General features: G+C 35.2%; 1 protein-coding gene across 1 annotated transcript in view; it reads left to right on the forward strand.

Annotated features, from left to right (window-relative positions):
• Positions 1 to 16029, forward strand: part of MIB1 (mindbomb E3 ubiquitin protein ligase 1) — a 67621-nt gene that overhangs the window by 17052 nt on the left and 34540 nt on the right. Inside the window, exons 6-11 of the mRNA XM_026842060.1 lie at positions 1355 to 1538; positions 1847 to 1991; positions 3152 to 3285; positions 4300 to 4407; positions 8153 to 8350; positions 10849 to 11000. Coding sequence (XP_026697861.1) covers positions 1355 to 1538; positions 1847 to 1991; positions 3152 to 3285; positions 4300 to 4407; positions 8153 to 8350; positions 10849 to 11000 — 921 coding nt within the window. The remainder of the gene's footprint in view (positions 1 to 1354; positions 1539 to 1846; positions 1992 to 3151; positions 3286 to 4299; positions 4408 to 8152; positions 8351 to 10848; positions 11001 to 16029) is intronic.

Consider the following 16029-nt stretch of genomic DNA (forward strand, 5'->3'; position numbering starts at 1 on the left):
TTCCAGCATGTAATGTTTTAAGCAGTAGTTTCTTTTTTAATTATAAAGCATCCCATGTTTCCAAGAAGAATGGTAGTAGCAATACATTGCAAGTTTTCGGGAAAATGGGTTAAGAGAACAGGTGACAAACTTTTTATGTAGGGGATCTTGTCTAATATAGAGTGAAATTGTCAAGATCTAGATCTGTATTGTTATTATTCAAAGGAAGGTTAGTTTATGTAAATAGGGACCAAGAATGAGAAGTGTTGGGGAAGCTGTTACCAAAAAACACTCCCTGAAAGTAGTTTAGATTTGAAGTTTGAGTTGCATCCATGCTAACAGGATTCAAATCCAGCTCTACAGCTGGATCTGAGCTGATATGTCCACATGGTTTTGTGTTGTCTTGCTCTCAAGTATTTGGTTTACCTTTAAAAAACAGCTGATGAATGGAATATAATTTCAGTTTTATATTTGGAGATGGACCTGCTCACTTTGTCCAGAAAGGATTAACAGTGCATTATTCATTCAGGCTTTCCCTCAAGATATTGTTTGTTAATATTGTGAAGTAATACAAAACAAAGCTGTCTTCCCAGCTGACACAAGCTGAAGGGAAGCAAGTGGATTTTCTTCTGACAGTCGTAGCTGCAAAGCCAGTGAGAGGAGCTTCTCTGTCTCATGGTTTCCTCCCTGACTTTGCCCGTTACAGAGATTATCTGATGCTTCTGAACTAGATCAGATAGCTGAATGAAAGTTGACCCCAGACCAAATGGCACATAAAGGAGAGATCACAATTTTATATATATTAGAATATAACTCAGCATAAAACCAGTTAAATGCCTCTAAACCAGTAAAATTTATAGTACAAATTAGGATCGTTTGGTCAAAAATTGAGGTGTATTTAGGATGTCCATTTCATTGAAGAGTATTTTTATAACTGAATGTTGCAGCTTTTGATTTATGGGGGAGGAGGCAAAATTCTGTGTTCTTCCCATGTTGTTGCCTGAGAGACTAGTCCGTTGTGAGAGAGTTTGGATCTTCCCCTTTTTCAACCAGAGTCATCACCTTCTCTTTCTGGAAAAATAAATGAACTGTATAGCTGCTTTCAGGACTATTATACTGCTGTCATCTTGGTTCCCCTTAGGCAGGGCATTTCTTCATTGCTTTTACAAATGTACATCTCTGAAGATTACCCTGGAAATATTCAACTAATGAGCCACAGACAAGTTTATGGACAAAAAATGGTTAACAACAAATACACGATATTATCCAACTGCAGAAAGTTTGTAGGCATACAAGCAGAATCTTGTCCAACAGATAATTTTTAAACATCTATTTCACTTTGCATGTTTAAACCTACTTTAAATGATTCGTCTAGGTGGACGTTTAATCCAGCTGTTCTCACTAAAGCCAACGTTGTCCGAAGTGGAGATGCTGCTCAAGGTGCAGAAGGAGGTACCTCTCAATTTCAAGTGGGTGACCTTGTTCAAGTATGTTATGACTTAGAGCGGATCAAGCTTCTTCAGAGAGGTCATGGAGAGTGGGCTGAAGCAATGCTTCCAGTGAGTAGTTATCATTTTATGAATCCAAACATATAAAACTTGTATAATTTTTCTAGTTATGATTGATAATAATACTTGGAGGTTGCGGGAGTCAAAGTGATTTTCTTCTAAGTTAGAGAAGGTGTATTTCATCAGATGCAGTGTAACACTTGCTCAGGTGTAGTCTGCTTAGCCTGATGAAACTTAGCTAAAGGTATTAGTGACTCCGCTATTAAACAATGGATTTCATAATTTTTTTGACAGTATAAACCATTCATATTTCTACATATTTTTAGTATTATTTGCATTTGACATTTTCTTTAATGCAGACTTTAGGTAAAGTTGGTCGGGTCCAGCAGATCTATTCAGACAGCGACTTAAAGGTAGAGGTTTGTGGGACATCTTGGACATATAATCCAGCAGCTGTCTCGAAGGTGGCATCAGCAGGATCAGCTATAAGTAATGCATCTGGTGGTAAGTTTGAAAAATAACCAGTAATATATGTATGGCAAGTATTTGTGTTAAAACAGTGTTAATAAGGGCATAGTTTGTGTGCAAGGTTAGTCTTGTCATTTTGGCTAATTGATATTAGACCATTGAAAAAGACAAAAGAAAAAGGTTGGAGGTCGGCATGGAAATGTTGGTGATTTGTTATCTTGATAAGGTGCAAAAACTCCAAATTGAATGTGGGTTTCTGTTTGGCCACAGTGCAGGTATGTCTTCAGAGGTCTGCTCTAAGGACCTTTAAAATTTAAATGATTGGAAGGAACATTAGATTGGAATAGGGACTAAGGCATGAAGAGAGTGTCACTGGTTATAGCAAGCAGACTCCTTGTTTGATAGGTGGTGTGGGATAGCAAGCATAAGCAAGGGATCTGTTGCAAGCAGTTAGTCAGGATAATATTCTTTCCTTAAAATTTCTGTCTTAAAATTGTCAGACATCTTTTGACTAATTACAGTGAGATCTGTAATTTTCTGTCTTATGTAATCACATTCAGTTCTGTTGAACCTGCTCTCATTCATATAATGAGGTAGAAAGACTGTCCCATGTGTTTTATGTTGTTGGCTGTTTCACATATCAATTAAACTAGAATGTTTTCCTTGTTTTGGTCATAGCTAGTTGTTTTTTCCTATTCATATACTTGCTTTAATACCAAGAAACCTTTCTATGTAGCTTTCTAGACTTTTTCCCGTAGAGATGTAGATACAGTAATTTTTCTGCAATAAAGACTAAGTCACAGTGGTCATAAAACCAGCTAGAAGAGTAATACAACCTAGTGTTTCAAATCACAGGGGGCAGGATATAATAAATAATGTAATAAAAAGCCTGTTATATCAATATGTAAATTCATGTTTTTACCTCGTCCCCACCCTTCTGTATTTTGTGGTAGCCAAGGTATCTGTGGTTCAGTCAGCTTTGGTTTGAAGCATCTGATGTGACAGTCTCAACTGTCTAACAGGTACTGGAGTGCAGCGCTTACTCAGAACTGAATAATAACCTGCAGCTGCATTTTATGGTGGTTTGTGTATTATGTTGTACATGCCTTTAGGAACGTGACAAATTTAGCTGTTATTTTTCTGTTATTGTGTAATTAGAATTGTAATCTTAATTGTTCTTTGTTTAATAATTGCAGAGAGATTGTCCCAGCTATTGAAGAAATTATTTGAAACCCAAGAATCTGGAGATCTCAATGAGGAATTGGTTAAAGCTGCTGCCAATGGAGATGTTGCTAAAGTGGAAGACTTGCTGAAGAGACCAGATGTAGATGTGAGTGTTCTCTTTTGGGAGGACCTGTTCTGGGGACCTGAAATATTAAAGGAAGTAAAACTGTTCTAGATACTCCAGTCAGTATCTGTATAGAAGTAGTATTGCTCATTCCAGTGTCTCTTCTCCCATTTGTTGTCCTATGAAATGTGTTAGGGGAGTGTGAATATAGTGCTTTGCACCCTTTTTCGCTGGACAGATTTTGTGTTCTGTTGACTGCCATGAATTAAAATACCTTCCATCCTCTCTCTGCCTGAGTCAGGGCAAAGAACATAACAGTCCCAATTAGTAAGGGTCTTCAACTTCCTTTGTTTTGAAGGGAATAGAGGGAAGGAGCATAGATTTAGGGGATTTTTTTGCTGCTGTTGTTGTGGGCTTTGGGTTTTTTAACTCACAAGGTATATCATTTAATCTGTCAGATTCTTTTTACTAACTTGCCTAATCACCTAGTACAGAAAAGTCTAAAAGAAAATGTTTAAGAATTATAGGACTTCATTCAGGGAACATGTTTTAAAAATAAAATCAGATGATTTTTCTCACAACAGCAGTAGTAATTCTTGCAGATAAACTTCAGTTGTAAGGATTGATTTGTAGCTCAGGATTACACAGTACATGATTCTTTGTTCAGACTGGCTGTTGCCATAAATTAGAAAATGAAGTTAAATGTACTGTAGAGGACTGATAACTCTGAGACCTTGTTCTCAAAATCTTGCCTTTACAGTAGCCCAAAGATGAAAGTTTTTAATCCAACTACTGTTTAAGGTCTTAATGGTTGAAATAAATGCATTTCTTGCTTCTTTCCTTCAGTCTACCTAATGCTATACAAATGAAATAGAGAAGACCTAGGACATGATCTGTATGTGCTAGAAAGACAGCTGTCTAAAAATTGTTCATTTGATACATTCATATGCCATGCTGTTGCTTTAAGTTTTCTAACACACTTGACTGTGTACTGCTACGGTGTCTCATAGGTGTGTGTGTATCTTGTAATTTAACTCAGTGTTGATGTGCTTCCAGGTGAATGGACAGTGTGCTGGACACACAGCTATGCAAGCTGCTAGTCAGAATGGCCATGTCGACATCTTGAAGTTGCTTCTGAAACAGAATGTGGATGTGGAAGCAGAGGTAACCTAAATATTTCAAAATACACTTTGTGTCTCCTAAGTTTTAAACTTTGCTACATATGGAAATCACATTTCTATTGGAGTTGCCTTCTCAAATGTCAGTTAGTGAAAAACTGCTTCTCTTACTGTGATTATGTTCCCAAATTAGCCTCCTACTAACAGTATTACAAACGGTCATTATCTAATTGTTTAGCACCTCTGATTAAGTGAAATATAATGGTAATATAGAGCTATGGAAGCTAGTGTGTGATATAATAGAGCTATGGAAGCTAGTGTGTGATTGTGGTGGATGAAGCACATTCTTAATTTCCTTTATTTCATTTCAACAGTAGAATGCAGTATGCTAGCACACTGCCTCTGGCATTCAGATAAAAAGATGTTGCTGGATTCTGCATCTCCAACTTTAGATACTTGACATGCTTCTTACATACAGTGTTCAGTTAGGAGAAAGTTTTCCATTCTTAACTAAAGCAAGTTTGAGCAGGAAGTAGTAACACTATCTTTGAGTAGGAACTGCCAACTCTGCTTCCAGTTTTTCAGGGTTTGTGTTTTTTTTTTTTAACTTCACCCCAATTGGAAGGATTTAATTTAAGCTTTTTAGAATTACTGTTTGTGAGAAAATTATCTATTAGCATACTGTGATATTTGCATTTTGAATAGATTTTGCCTCTGTGCCTGTGTGCTTACACAGAATGCACTGATATTGCAGCCTTTGATCATACTGTGAAGCACAAGAAGGATCTGTCAAAATTTCTTTTAAGAATATAAATTAAAGCCTAATAGAATTCTTAGAAGTTAATAGTGTGCCTAGTTGTTTTTTACATAACAGAAAAATACCTTTACATGCTTGGGCATTTAGTGTTATATTGTATTTGGTACACAGAAGTTATATTAAAACATTAAAGAGGCAGTGGTGCAGTTCTTGGAACCAAAATATTCATGGATACACCATTACTTTTATATAACGGTTTTCTGCTAAATTGTGCAGATGGCTTAGATTTTATGGAGTACGTACTTGCTGTGGTCTGGTTTCTGTGAAGTAGCTTAATTTTAGAAGTAGTGCTTTCACTGCAATACATAGCATATACTGTTAAACTAGACTAAGCTATTTTTCATCTGTACTACAGCATCAAAGCAGCCCTGTTAAGCGGTAGACTAATACTTTCTTTTCTGGTATGAGGTAGGGTTAGAAGCATTAGGGAAGTAGAAACACTGTTTAAACAGCTTCAGGGTAATCTGCTAGCAGTAGAATTGTTAGGAGTTGATGTATGCTCAGGCTTCAGAAGGATCATAACACTAGCATTAAATTTTGTTTGATTTTTCAAGCCTTTTTCATGTTACTTTGAGTTGCTTGTGAAGATGATATTCCTACTCAATTGTATAATTGCATTCATTATTATAATATTAATCATATATAATATGATTAGAGTAATGATTATATGTTCTGGGCTTTAAGAAATGCCAGCTGTCTGTGAATTAATGATGTGAAGACCCAGCAGAGCCATCCCATTAAGCAGAGAGCAAAACAATTAGTCTGTTTACTTCACTGTTGTGGTCCATAGCGTGGAAGCAATGGATAAAAAATTCTGGCTTTGCTTGCTTTATAGTTAAATTGGATATATTTACACCTATAGTTTCTGCTGCAGAGCCTATACATTCATGATCACATATTCTGGGGATGCTCTCATATTGTTGTCTCCTCTATGCTTATGTGTCTGTCAGCTTAATGTAGAGTACAAGGGGCCTCTGTTTAGTAGGAAGACAGTTTGTTACTGATGGAGCTCAAAAAGCCTGATGTAGATACTACATGGTAAAAATATGTAGCCTTCTAGTCTGCAGAAATTAATGGGTATCGGTTACTACGTTGACAGTACTGACTTATATTGTTGGCATGTATAGAAATATAGTGCTTATAATATTTAGATGTATATCTAAATATGTCTTAGTACAGATGCTTAATTAGTTGATAGCTTTTTCTAAGTATATTAATATGCCATTGTGTAGAAACTACACAGTAGGATTTAGCTCCTGAGATTACTTGGTTTGATGCCGAGCTAAAAAAAAGGCACACTTTCTTGGACCTCTGCTCATTAAAGCAGGAGTTCTATACCTTAATATTTTATAAAATCGGAGTTTGTGTCTCAAAATTGGAATATGACAAGACTGTAAAATATTTAATAAATTATATGGGGCTTGATCGGCAAGTATTTCCATATACATTGCAGACTGCAAATATGAAAAGACAGATTACCACATACCTGTGAAACAAAGTGCTCTCTGAATATAAATGTTGTAGGAGTATAACACAACTGTCATGCTCTTGATAAGCTTTACATCATGATGATCCTTCTAACCAGATGAGACATTTGGAGAAGTTCCCCTTTCTGATCCTTTCCCCTTCCAAATGGGCAAACTTTGACTTCTTTTGACTGTTTGTGTTGATGAGCCTGAGAAGGCATCCTGCTCTCTTAGAAAACAATTTTGTAGCATGAGTTGGTTTGGAAGGCATAAAAGGATACTGTTTTTAAAAGCAATTGAAACTGCTGTTTACTGCACTGTCCATATTGAAAATTAGCAGATAAGTATCCTTACATGTTTTTTTTAAATGTTGTAAATAGTCTCATTGTTATCTTGTAATTATGTAAATACAATTTATTCTAAGAACTTTTCATTTTTGCATTGATGTAAAGTATATTAGAATTGTTACACGTAAAAGTAGCTTTTGAAAGACATTGCTGAAGGGGAAGCAAATTGATGAGACTAAGTTTATACAAGAGACGTCCAGTGCACCCTTGATCAGTCATGATTTCCTCCTTACAGTTTTTAGTATTTCTCTATTGTCAAAAAAAAATCCTACAAATACATATAATATTTCCCTGTGCACAAAAATTTAGTTAGAAAATAGCTTGCAGAAGTTGTTGTTTCATCAAACCCTGTTATATACCTTTCATTCTACTTTGACATTTGTTTACTGTCATTAATGTTGAAATATTTGATTAATATTTTAAAATTTTTCATGTAGTACAGTCCACTTTTATGGATGTTAAAATAATCCAGACCGACAAATATGACTTTCATACCTTAACTCTCAGTTTGGATGAAATTGAAACAAATTGAATGTAATCAGAACTTTAATGCTGTGAATCATCATCACAGAACCAGAACTTCTAATTAATTTCAATTTCAATCAAAAATTTCCTTTGGAAAAGTTTTATTAACAGAAAACTAAGACACATATAATAAAACCTAATAAATACTTGCTTAATTGTATAAACAAGAAAATTCTCTTGTCTTACAGAGTGATTTGGAATCTGTCATGCTTTCTGGGTTACAAGGAAGCATTACCCTCAGTTACTGAGTGTAATTTTTTTGGTTTCTGGGAGTTGTGTTTTGTTTGTCGGGGTTTTTTTGTTGTGGCTTTTTTTTTGACAGTAGTTATTTTGTGGTAAAAACTCACTTGAATCTATTTGAATTTCTGATGAACACATCACACAAAGATTCAGGGCGGTAGTTATATATGGTATAGAATAGAATATGTCATAGATATTTATGAACAGACTCTTCATCCTCTATTACTGTGGTTTAAGCAGTTGTTCTAATTAGCTATTTGAATAGTACCATAGTTGTCTTAATTTTTCTTTCTCTTTAAAGAAATCAAATATGCACAATTTTTCAGGTTTTTAATCTTTTTTTAAATGCAAATGAAATGTGTGACATCCTGGGTCAAATTAACGTTTGTACTTTAGGACAAAGATGGAGACAGGGCCGTCCATCATGCAGCCTTTGGCGATGAAGGTGCTGTGATAGAGGTTTTGCACCGAGGCAGTGCAGATTTGAATGCTCGCAACAAACGCAGGCAGACTCCACTTCATATCGCTGTCAACAAAGGTCATCTGCAAGTTGTGAAGACTTTACTGGACTTTGGCTGCCATCCTAGTCTCCAGGTAAAGTAAATATGAATGTAGATTCACTTTTTAGCTACTGAATCTTATGATTTGCTGTATATAGATGCTGTGTGTAGGTGACAGAAGAATAATGGAAAACAGAATTTGAAAGGAATGGACCTTGTGAGGTTATCTGTCTCAGCATCTACACCAACATGTGATCAGCTGTAAAAAAATGCTATTAAATCTTACTTGTTTTCTTGACAGCTAGATAGGCACCTGATTTATTCTAGCCAGTCAATATTAATGAGTATTTTCAGACTTCAGTTACCTGTAATTTTTAACTTTCTCTCCAAATTAATTCCTCTATTGAATCCTCAGCTGTTTGCTCCTTCTGTAAGGCACAGCTTTGCATTTTTTGCTTGGTGATACTGTGGAATGTTTTGTTAAAAGAAACCATTTTTCAGAATTGACCTAATATTGTTAGAACTATTTAGCCAGATTCTCTTTTAGATAAAAGGTAGAACATTATAAAAAAGCCCTCATGTATAGGACCTCAAGTACCATAATTTCACAGGGAGTTTTATCTATAATGAACGTGTTGGAAGTTGTGACATGTGAGTGCAACCTCCTGTTGAGAAGGTAAAGTAGAAACCTGCTATCAAATAAGCAGACATCCACATTCTGCATGAGCTGAATGCAGTCGCATGCAGTGCATTAGTAAAACAAGTCAGAACGTCTAAGTTTGAAGAGGCTTGCAACAGAAAATAAAATCTGTAATCTCCTTGGCAAATCAAGATATGCAGTAGTAACACATTTACCTCCTTGTTTTGCCGTGTCAGTAATCAGTGATTTTTTTTTATTTTTTTTTTTTCCAGGCTGTATATCCATCTAAAAAAAAGAACAAGCTTAAAATTAGTCAATATAGCGATTGTTTTTTTTATATAGCGATTGTTTTTTTATTGGCTTCCACTTGGCTTTGTAGGTACTGTGTTGATCTCGCCAAGGTTGAGCTGTTAGCCAGGTAACATTCATCCAGTATAGTGTCTGTTCAACAGTAGATATAATAAGGGGTCTGATGTGTTGAGCCCAATAAAGGTTGACTGTGTATCGTATAATGATACATGGGTAGCCAAAATGGATTTGTCTGACTTGAAATTATAGAAGTATCTTTGGATTGAAAAATTCAGTAGAATGGTGCATGAAACTCCATCTGGAAAATATAATTGTCATTGAAGATAATGAACTTTCAGATCCTGCATTTGTGCTGAGGAACCCCAATGTGCAAATGTCAGTAGGTGATTGATTTGGTGGATGAGAGCACAGGAGAGTCAGACTGAGGCATGACTGGAATTTAACTGGCCAGCACTCTGCTACTCAAGCCAATTTACTGTGTAAACAGAAACATATGTTAGTCTCTAAATTGTAAATTCAGGAAATATGATCAATTAAACTAAATAAGAGCTACATAATTTAGTTTTGGCAAAGTGGTTCACACTGGTTTAAGTGTTTCTGTGTTCTGGCACTTTTTGATTAGCAGTTTTGGATTCTCACTGTAAAGATTCATTTTCATATTAGTGTACTGCTAGAATGTTCAGTTCCTGTGTTAGTTTGCAGTTGAGTTGGTGTCAGGGACAAAAGACTTCCTGACTTATATGGTGTTAGAATTTTACTGGAAGCATAAATCTAGAGAGTTTGCCTATATAGCAGCAAATAAGCTTAAATGGATGTGTTTTCTCATTGTTAGTCTAGGGCATTCCTTTTCAGTCCAACCATTTGGGTCCTTGAATAAGTAATGTACAAAATGCTTCTAGGAATAAAAAGTATTTTTCCCTTATTTGGGATATTTGAAAAATGTCAAACTAAAAATATAAATTCTTTGCCTGTTCAATTATGAAATATTTTCATGTACCTTGTGTAATGTAATCTGGTATTGACCATAACAAGTTTAAAAGCTTAGTACTGTTTATGACATTAGCCTTGGCTTCATGGAAAATGATCTGTTTCAGTTAAAACAACAGATGTGCCTAAGTTTATTACTTGGACTGCTTTTTATTTTGATTTGCTTATGCTTTTATTTCACACTTTTTGGTATTGCCTTTTATATGGTTAATTGGTGGTTCAGTCTTAGCTTTCATCACTCAAAATTCCCTGTCTTCCCCCTGTCTGGCTAGTCTCCTCATGTTAATTTTTGTTGATGTCCTTCTATTACTCACAAATTGTAACTTAGACATCAACTCCCTCTGTATACGAGGCTTAGAGAAGTTGATGTCTGCACCAGTGCCTTCAGTACAGTCGGATGCAAGGCATGCTTGAGTTCTGGTAGAAGCATAGTTACAGAAGACTGAAGCCCTGGGTGGGATAATCCACTGGAGGGTTTGCAAAACCCAGAGCAAGATTAGAAAGTAACTTGCTCTGAACTCTGTGTTACAGCAGTGCATTTAGGTCTGAAGAGCTGTTTTGTGTTTATGTAGTCAGTTTTCCTAGTAATATTGTAACATCTTTTTTCTTTAATGTAGATACATGTAAAAATTGATGTAAGCTGTTTCTGACTTTAGGATTCTGAAGGTGACACTCCACTTCATGATGCAATAAGTAAAAAGCGTGATGACATCCTTGCTGTGTTGTTAGAAGCTGGAGCAGATGTTACTATCACCAACAACAATGGGTTTAATGCTCTTCACCATGCTGCACTAAGAGGAAACCCTAGGTAAAAAATTGTTTTTAAAGATTATTTTATTACCGTAAAAGGAAAACAAGTACATGGGAGGGTAGAATTTATGGCATTCTTCCAAAACATCCTTAAGCCTACATGTGGTTACTTCTTAAATTTTGACGTTGCTCAGATGTGCATCTTTCTAATACCTGGGAAGGTCTCATTACAATGATGCTATTAGTCCTCTTAGTTTAATGCTGTATTCAGGTAACTCCAAATCCCTGGGAAATATCATATGGTGGCTGTAAAATTTTGCCAAAAAATGTTTTTATAAGTAAATTATTAAGTAAGATCTTAAAATAGGATTTGTAAAACCGTTTCCCTTCTCAGATACTGGAATTGGGTAAGGGATTTGAGTTTTAAAGAAAAAAATATTTGTGAATAATAAAGATACCATGCAGTAATAAAGTGATTTTAGGATTGATGTATTAAATTGTATTTGTCAGTATAAGAAACATTTAATTTTTGTTTTCTTAAAAGTATGTATAGAAGGAATTTCTTATTTTGGCTTTTATATATCAGTTTATCTGAAGAAGTTAGTTTTAGGGTATGTTTTCGTTGTGCTAGCTGCATGCTATACATCTACATTCAATTTTCAGTTAAGACAGCTTTCAAAAACTATATTGCATAGATAGAACTTGATGGAAAACTTGCTGCATTGCTGGTTGCTTATGTTGTGGATAAATGGTATTCTTCAGAGCTGTCAGACTAGCGAGATTTCAATATGTTAATTGTGTGGTGGAGAATTTGGGATAGCTTCCATGAAAGAAGAGATGTGTGTGTTAACTTGTTTAACTTCACTAAATTTTGCTACTTTTCAGTTGAGAGAAACTGGATAAATAAGGCTGTATATTAATGTATTAATATATGGGAATAAAATCTGGGTAAGTTTTTTAGAATATGGCCATTGAGACTGATAGTTAAAATGTAAACATAAGCTTTTATATATGTATATGCAATGGAAGCACACTTCACAAAGTAAAAGCATGGATTGGAAGTGTTGATAGGAACAATAAATGTTTACAGTTTTCTACAGTGTTCATAAAAGGTCTGTAGGAGAACTTGTCGAGGACCTAGTGAAGGGAGCTTGTTTTTGTCATTCAGGAGACAATTCTTTGAAGTCTGACTTGGTAACTTATTCAATTCATGCAAATTATCCATATTTACATAACAGCATTTGCCAGGAGTACTGTTTCCAGTTACTGAAATAGGGTTGGGTTTTTTGATAGTTTTTTTTTGTGCAATGCTTTCATCAGGCTGTTGAGATGCAGGAAAAAACGTATAGAGAAAAAAAGCTCTTCATTGGGATGCTTAAGATTTTTCTGTGGGTGAATGCTTTAGAAGCTCCAAGTTTTTTCTTTGATGGAGGGATACAAGTTGTATTTCAGACTGGATCAGTTTGACAGCTGGCAGAATGTGAGGCATAGTGCAATTTTTCCCAAAGTCCCCTCTCCTTTACAAAATCTTTTACTGGAAGAACAGGAAAATATTTCTAGTATTAGTGATTTGAACCCTGTGTAGATCCCTGACCCCATACATGTGTTTTCACTTGCATCTAAAACTGTGAGCGCTTCTGAAGCATGTAAAAGGAGAGAATCTTGTATCATTTTATTAGTTCATTTAGAAGTAGTAGTTTCATTGTTCTCAGAATTAGATATTTTACACATCAACCTGGGAAAAAATGAATGAGAAGGAAAATAAAAGCAAATAAAATTATTTTGAAAAATTTTCAACTATTTTTCTGGCCAGGACAAAAAAAAAAAAAATATTTTGATTCATTTAGGAGTTAAATGACCATCACTAAAATCTTAAAGAAAATAAAACTTACTTCATTGTTGATTCTGTAGTTCTACCACTGACCTCTTTTTGAATGAAACCAAAGAATTCGTATTTGCCACTTCATTTTTCTAATCTGATACAGAATGATGGATATTACTAATCTGTCAAATGCACTAAGCACAAGCTATTTAAAACACTGTTAAAAATAACCACCTGAACTTTAGCTTGTAGCTAGTGTGGGTCACAAGCAGTACATAATATATTATGCTTGAACCCTTACTTAAGGACCTATCTTTCATAATCTGTTTCCCTGTTGCACCTAAACTGGAGTTTTTGTGGCTTCAAGTTGTTGGTGCCTTATATGGAATATAGTGCACTAAATTCCCCTTAAGGTCAAATCCAGAAATATATACAGAAATGTTATTTTATAGAAGTTAAACATATATTCATATACGTATGTAAGCGTGTATGCATCTGTGTATGTGTATCTACATTTATAAAAATAAAATACTTACTATGTATGTAAGCATTGTTAAAGTCCACATCCATCTTCCTAGTTACCGATAAAATAAATGCCTGTGCTAAGAGCATGGATACCACAATAAAGTGAACTAGATTTCTATAGAATTTTTTTATAGTTGGGATCAAATAGGTGTTTGAAACTAATTTCATTTTCAGTGAAAAACCTATTCTTCTTGCTTCAGTTCTGGCCTTTACTAACAATAGGGAGATAGATCTTCAAGAAAAAAACCCACACAAACTGTGTTGAGGAGAACATTTGGAAGTTATAAATTTTTCATATGAAAATTAATACTTGTATTCTATTTTAAAGATGTGAATATTAGATAAACTGCTATCTATCTTATTTATGTCAGATACAGTAGATATTTCTCAGCACTTAATCTTTCATGACAGTTTGGTAGTATTTTCCAGAAGTTAAGGTATAGTGTGTTTTGGAGAGCATCCTATTATTCACTATTATTAGTGGAATATTTTTCCTTTTAATAGTTTGCTTCTGTTTGCACCTTGTGAATTGGTATAGAAACAGAACTTTTTGGTTTTCATGTTGATGTGTAAAGTTGAAATGTGGATTGGATGTTACTCAGTTTATGTTGTAGGTAGCTTTAAACTTGTGCATGGGAGAGCTAAAAAGAAATTTGAAATTATGTGTGGGGAAGTTAAGACTGTGTTTAATATATTGAACACTTCATGATTAACTGAGTTGATTGTATTAAAAGTGCATTTATTTTTGAGCTTTTTCAAAGTACTGTGAACTTCAAAGTTTGGCAGACTTTGCCTTTTCAGTGTTAATGAGATTTTTCAGACAGAAAAAAGGAGAGTAAAATTTGAAAATACTGTACAGATTGGTTATTTTCCATGTTATCAACTCTTGGTTATGTTTGATCTACTCTCATACCTGTGACTTCAGATTTTTGAGCTGAAGACATGACTGTGAAGTGTAGGCGTATTTTATATCCGTTGCCCCAGTTAGTTTTAGCTTTGCATTGTATCTTGTGAAGAGAGCTTTTTATTCACACTGCATCCAGCATCTTAAATAGAGGCTGCTTTTAGAGCTGACCTGACTTTGCACATGCATAGGACTAGTTCTTCACAGCAATAAATTCTGCTGGACTTTAAATCAAAAAATTAACATAATTGGGGTAAGATGCAGATTTTGTATATTGCTGTCCAATAGCAAGGAGTAAGTCGTCTTTATGTCCTCAAACTAGCAAATAGGAGACTGTTTTAAAATGGAATTACACTTTTTCCCCATGGCTGTCTGAATTGGTAGATCTTTCCTTGTTTTTAGACTTGCAGATGGTTTGACCTGGTTGGCATTTAAATTTTTACATGTTTTAAGCATGTATTTGAGAGGTGGGATTTCTCACCTGTACTCAGTGTTAAGGAGTGTTTCAGGGACTTCTGTGCTTGTATTGTTGTTGAGGTTCTCAGGGACAAGTTGTGAGGTAAGAGAGTTGTACAATTACTTTTCTTTTTTTGCTTTCATATTTGCAGTTCTGACAGTAAGTGTAGGTTGAAGCTTAGTTGAAGCTGAGTGAAAAAAAAGCATGCTCCTAAAACCTCTTATTAAAGTATTATGTCAGAAAATGCTTTGAAAGAAGACTTTTGTTCCAGTTGATTTGGAGAAGAAATATAATCTCTGTGAGCAGACCTATAATTAGATAGCAGATTAGCCTGTAGCTGTTGAGGTCAGTGACAAATTTGTTATCTTTAAATAGTAAATAATATGCCCAGCATGTGCAAGATGGCAAATACAGGGGAGTTTCCTCCCTTGTACAACAAAAAAAAAAAAAAAAAAAAGAGGGGAGGGGGGGCAGCATGGGAAGAGAGGTGCCCAGAAAGACTTTCCTTCTGTTGCCAATGCTGTTCATGATTGCTTTCTTTTGATCAAGTTTGGGTTTTGGTCAGTTCTGTTACAAAGGGCAACGGACTTGAGGAAAAATACAGGAGACACTATATGGTTGGAACATGTGTTTATTTCACTGTTTACCTGTCTTCTTTATTAATGTTGTAAGAGATCGATTTTCACTGAATGTGGACAGAACATTAAACAGTAGCTGTTTATTTACAAGTGAAACCTTGAAATTTTGGAATACAGAATTTGCTACACTCCTTGTTACCTTCCATCTTCAAGCTGTCTAGAATAATTGAACTCAACTGCAGAGAGGACTGCATAAATTACTCTGAGCACACTTAATGTCCAGTTTTAAACCCATAAGAAATCCTGTAGTGATCAATGCATAGCTACAGCTGGTTGAAGGGGACCAAATCCATTGAAGAGGTGATTTGGTTCCATTTTACCAGCTTTAGCAAAGCATTGGAGTGCAGGAAGGTTATAATTAAGTAACACATTAAGTACATGAACAATTCACAAAGAACATGTGGCTTTCTTCCGTGTTACACGTTTTGTTTCTAGTCAGTGCAAATTTAAATTCCTTCACTAATTTGGAGACAGCAAAGTAGAAAGCTGTATACCAGGAAGGCCTGTACAGTGTCCAGGTTTGTTCCTTCCTTGAGTACTTCCTTGAGGATCTTTTGGATGAATCTCAAATCAAACTACAGTTGCGGTTTTAACTTTTTTTCTCTCTGCACTAATGAAATTCTAGAGTAGTGACCAGAAACTGTAGTCTTACAATTTCTATTCATGTAAAGCTCCCTTGCCTCTTAAACTCTTCTGGGGAAGGCGGTTTTGCTTTTCCCCCTGCCACACCCCCCACACCCC

The sequence above is a fragment of the Athene cunicularia genome (assembly GCF_003259725.1).
Source record: "Athene cunicularia isolate RWA chromosome 2 unlocalized genomic scaffold, athCun1 chr2_part1, whole genome shotgun sequence".
Taxonomy (NCBI): domain Eukaryota; kingdom Metazoa; phylum Chordata; class Aves; order Strigiformes; family Strigidae; genus Athene; species Athene cunicularia.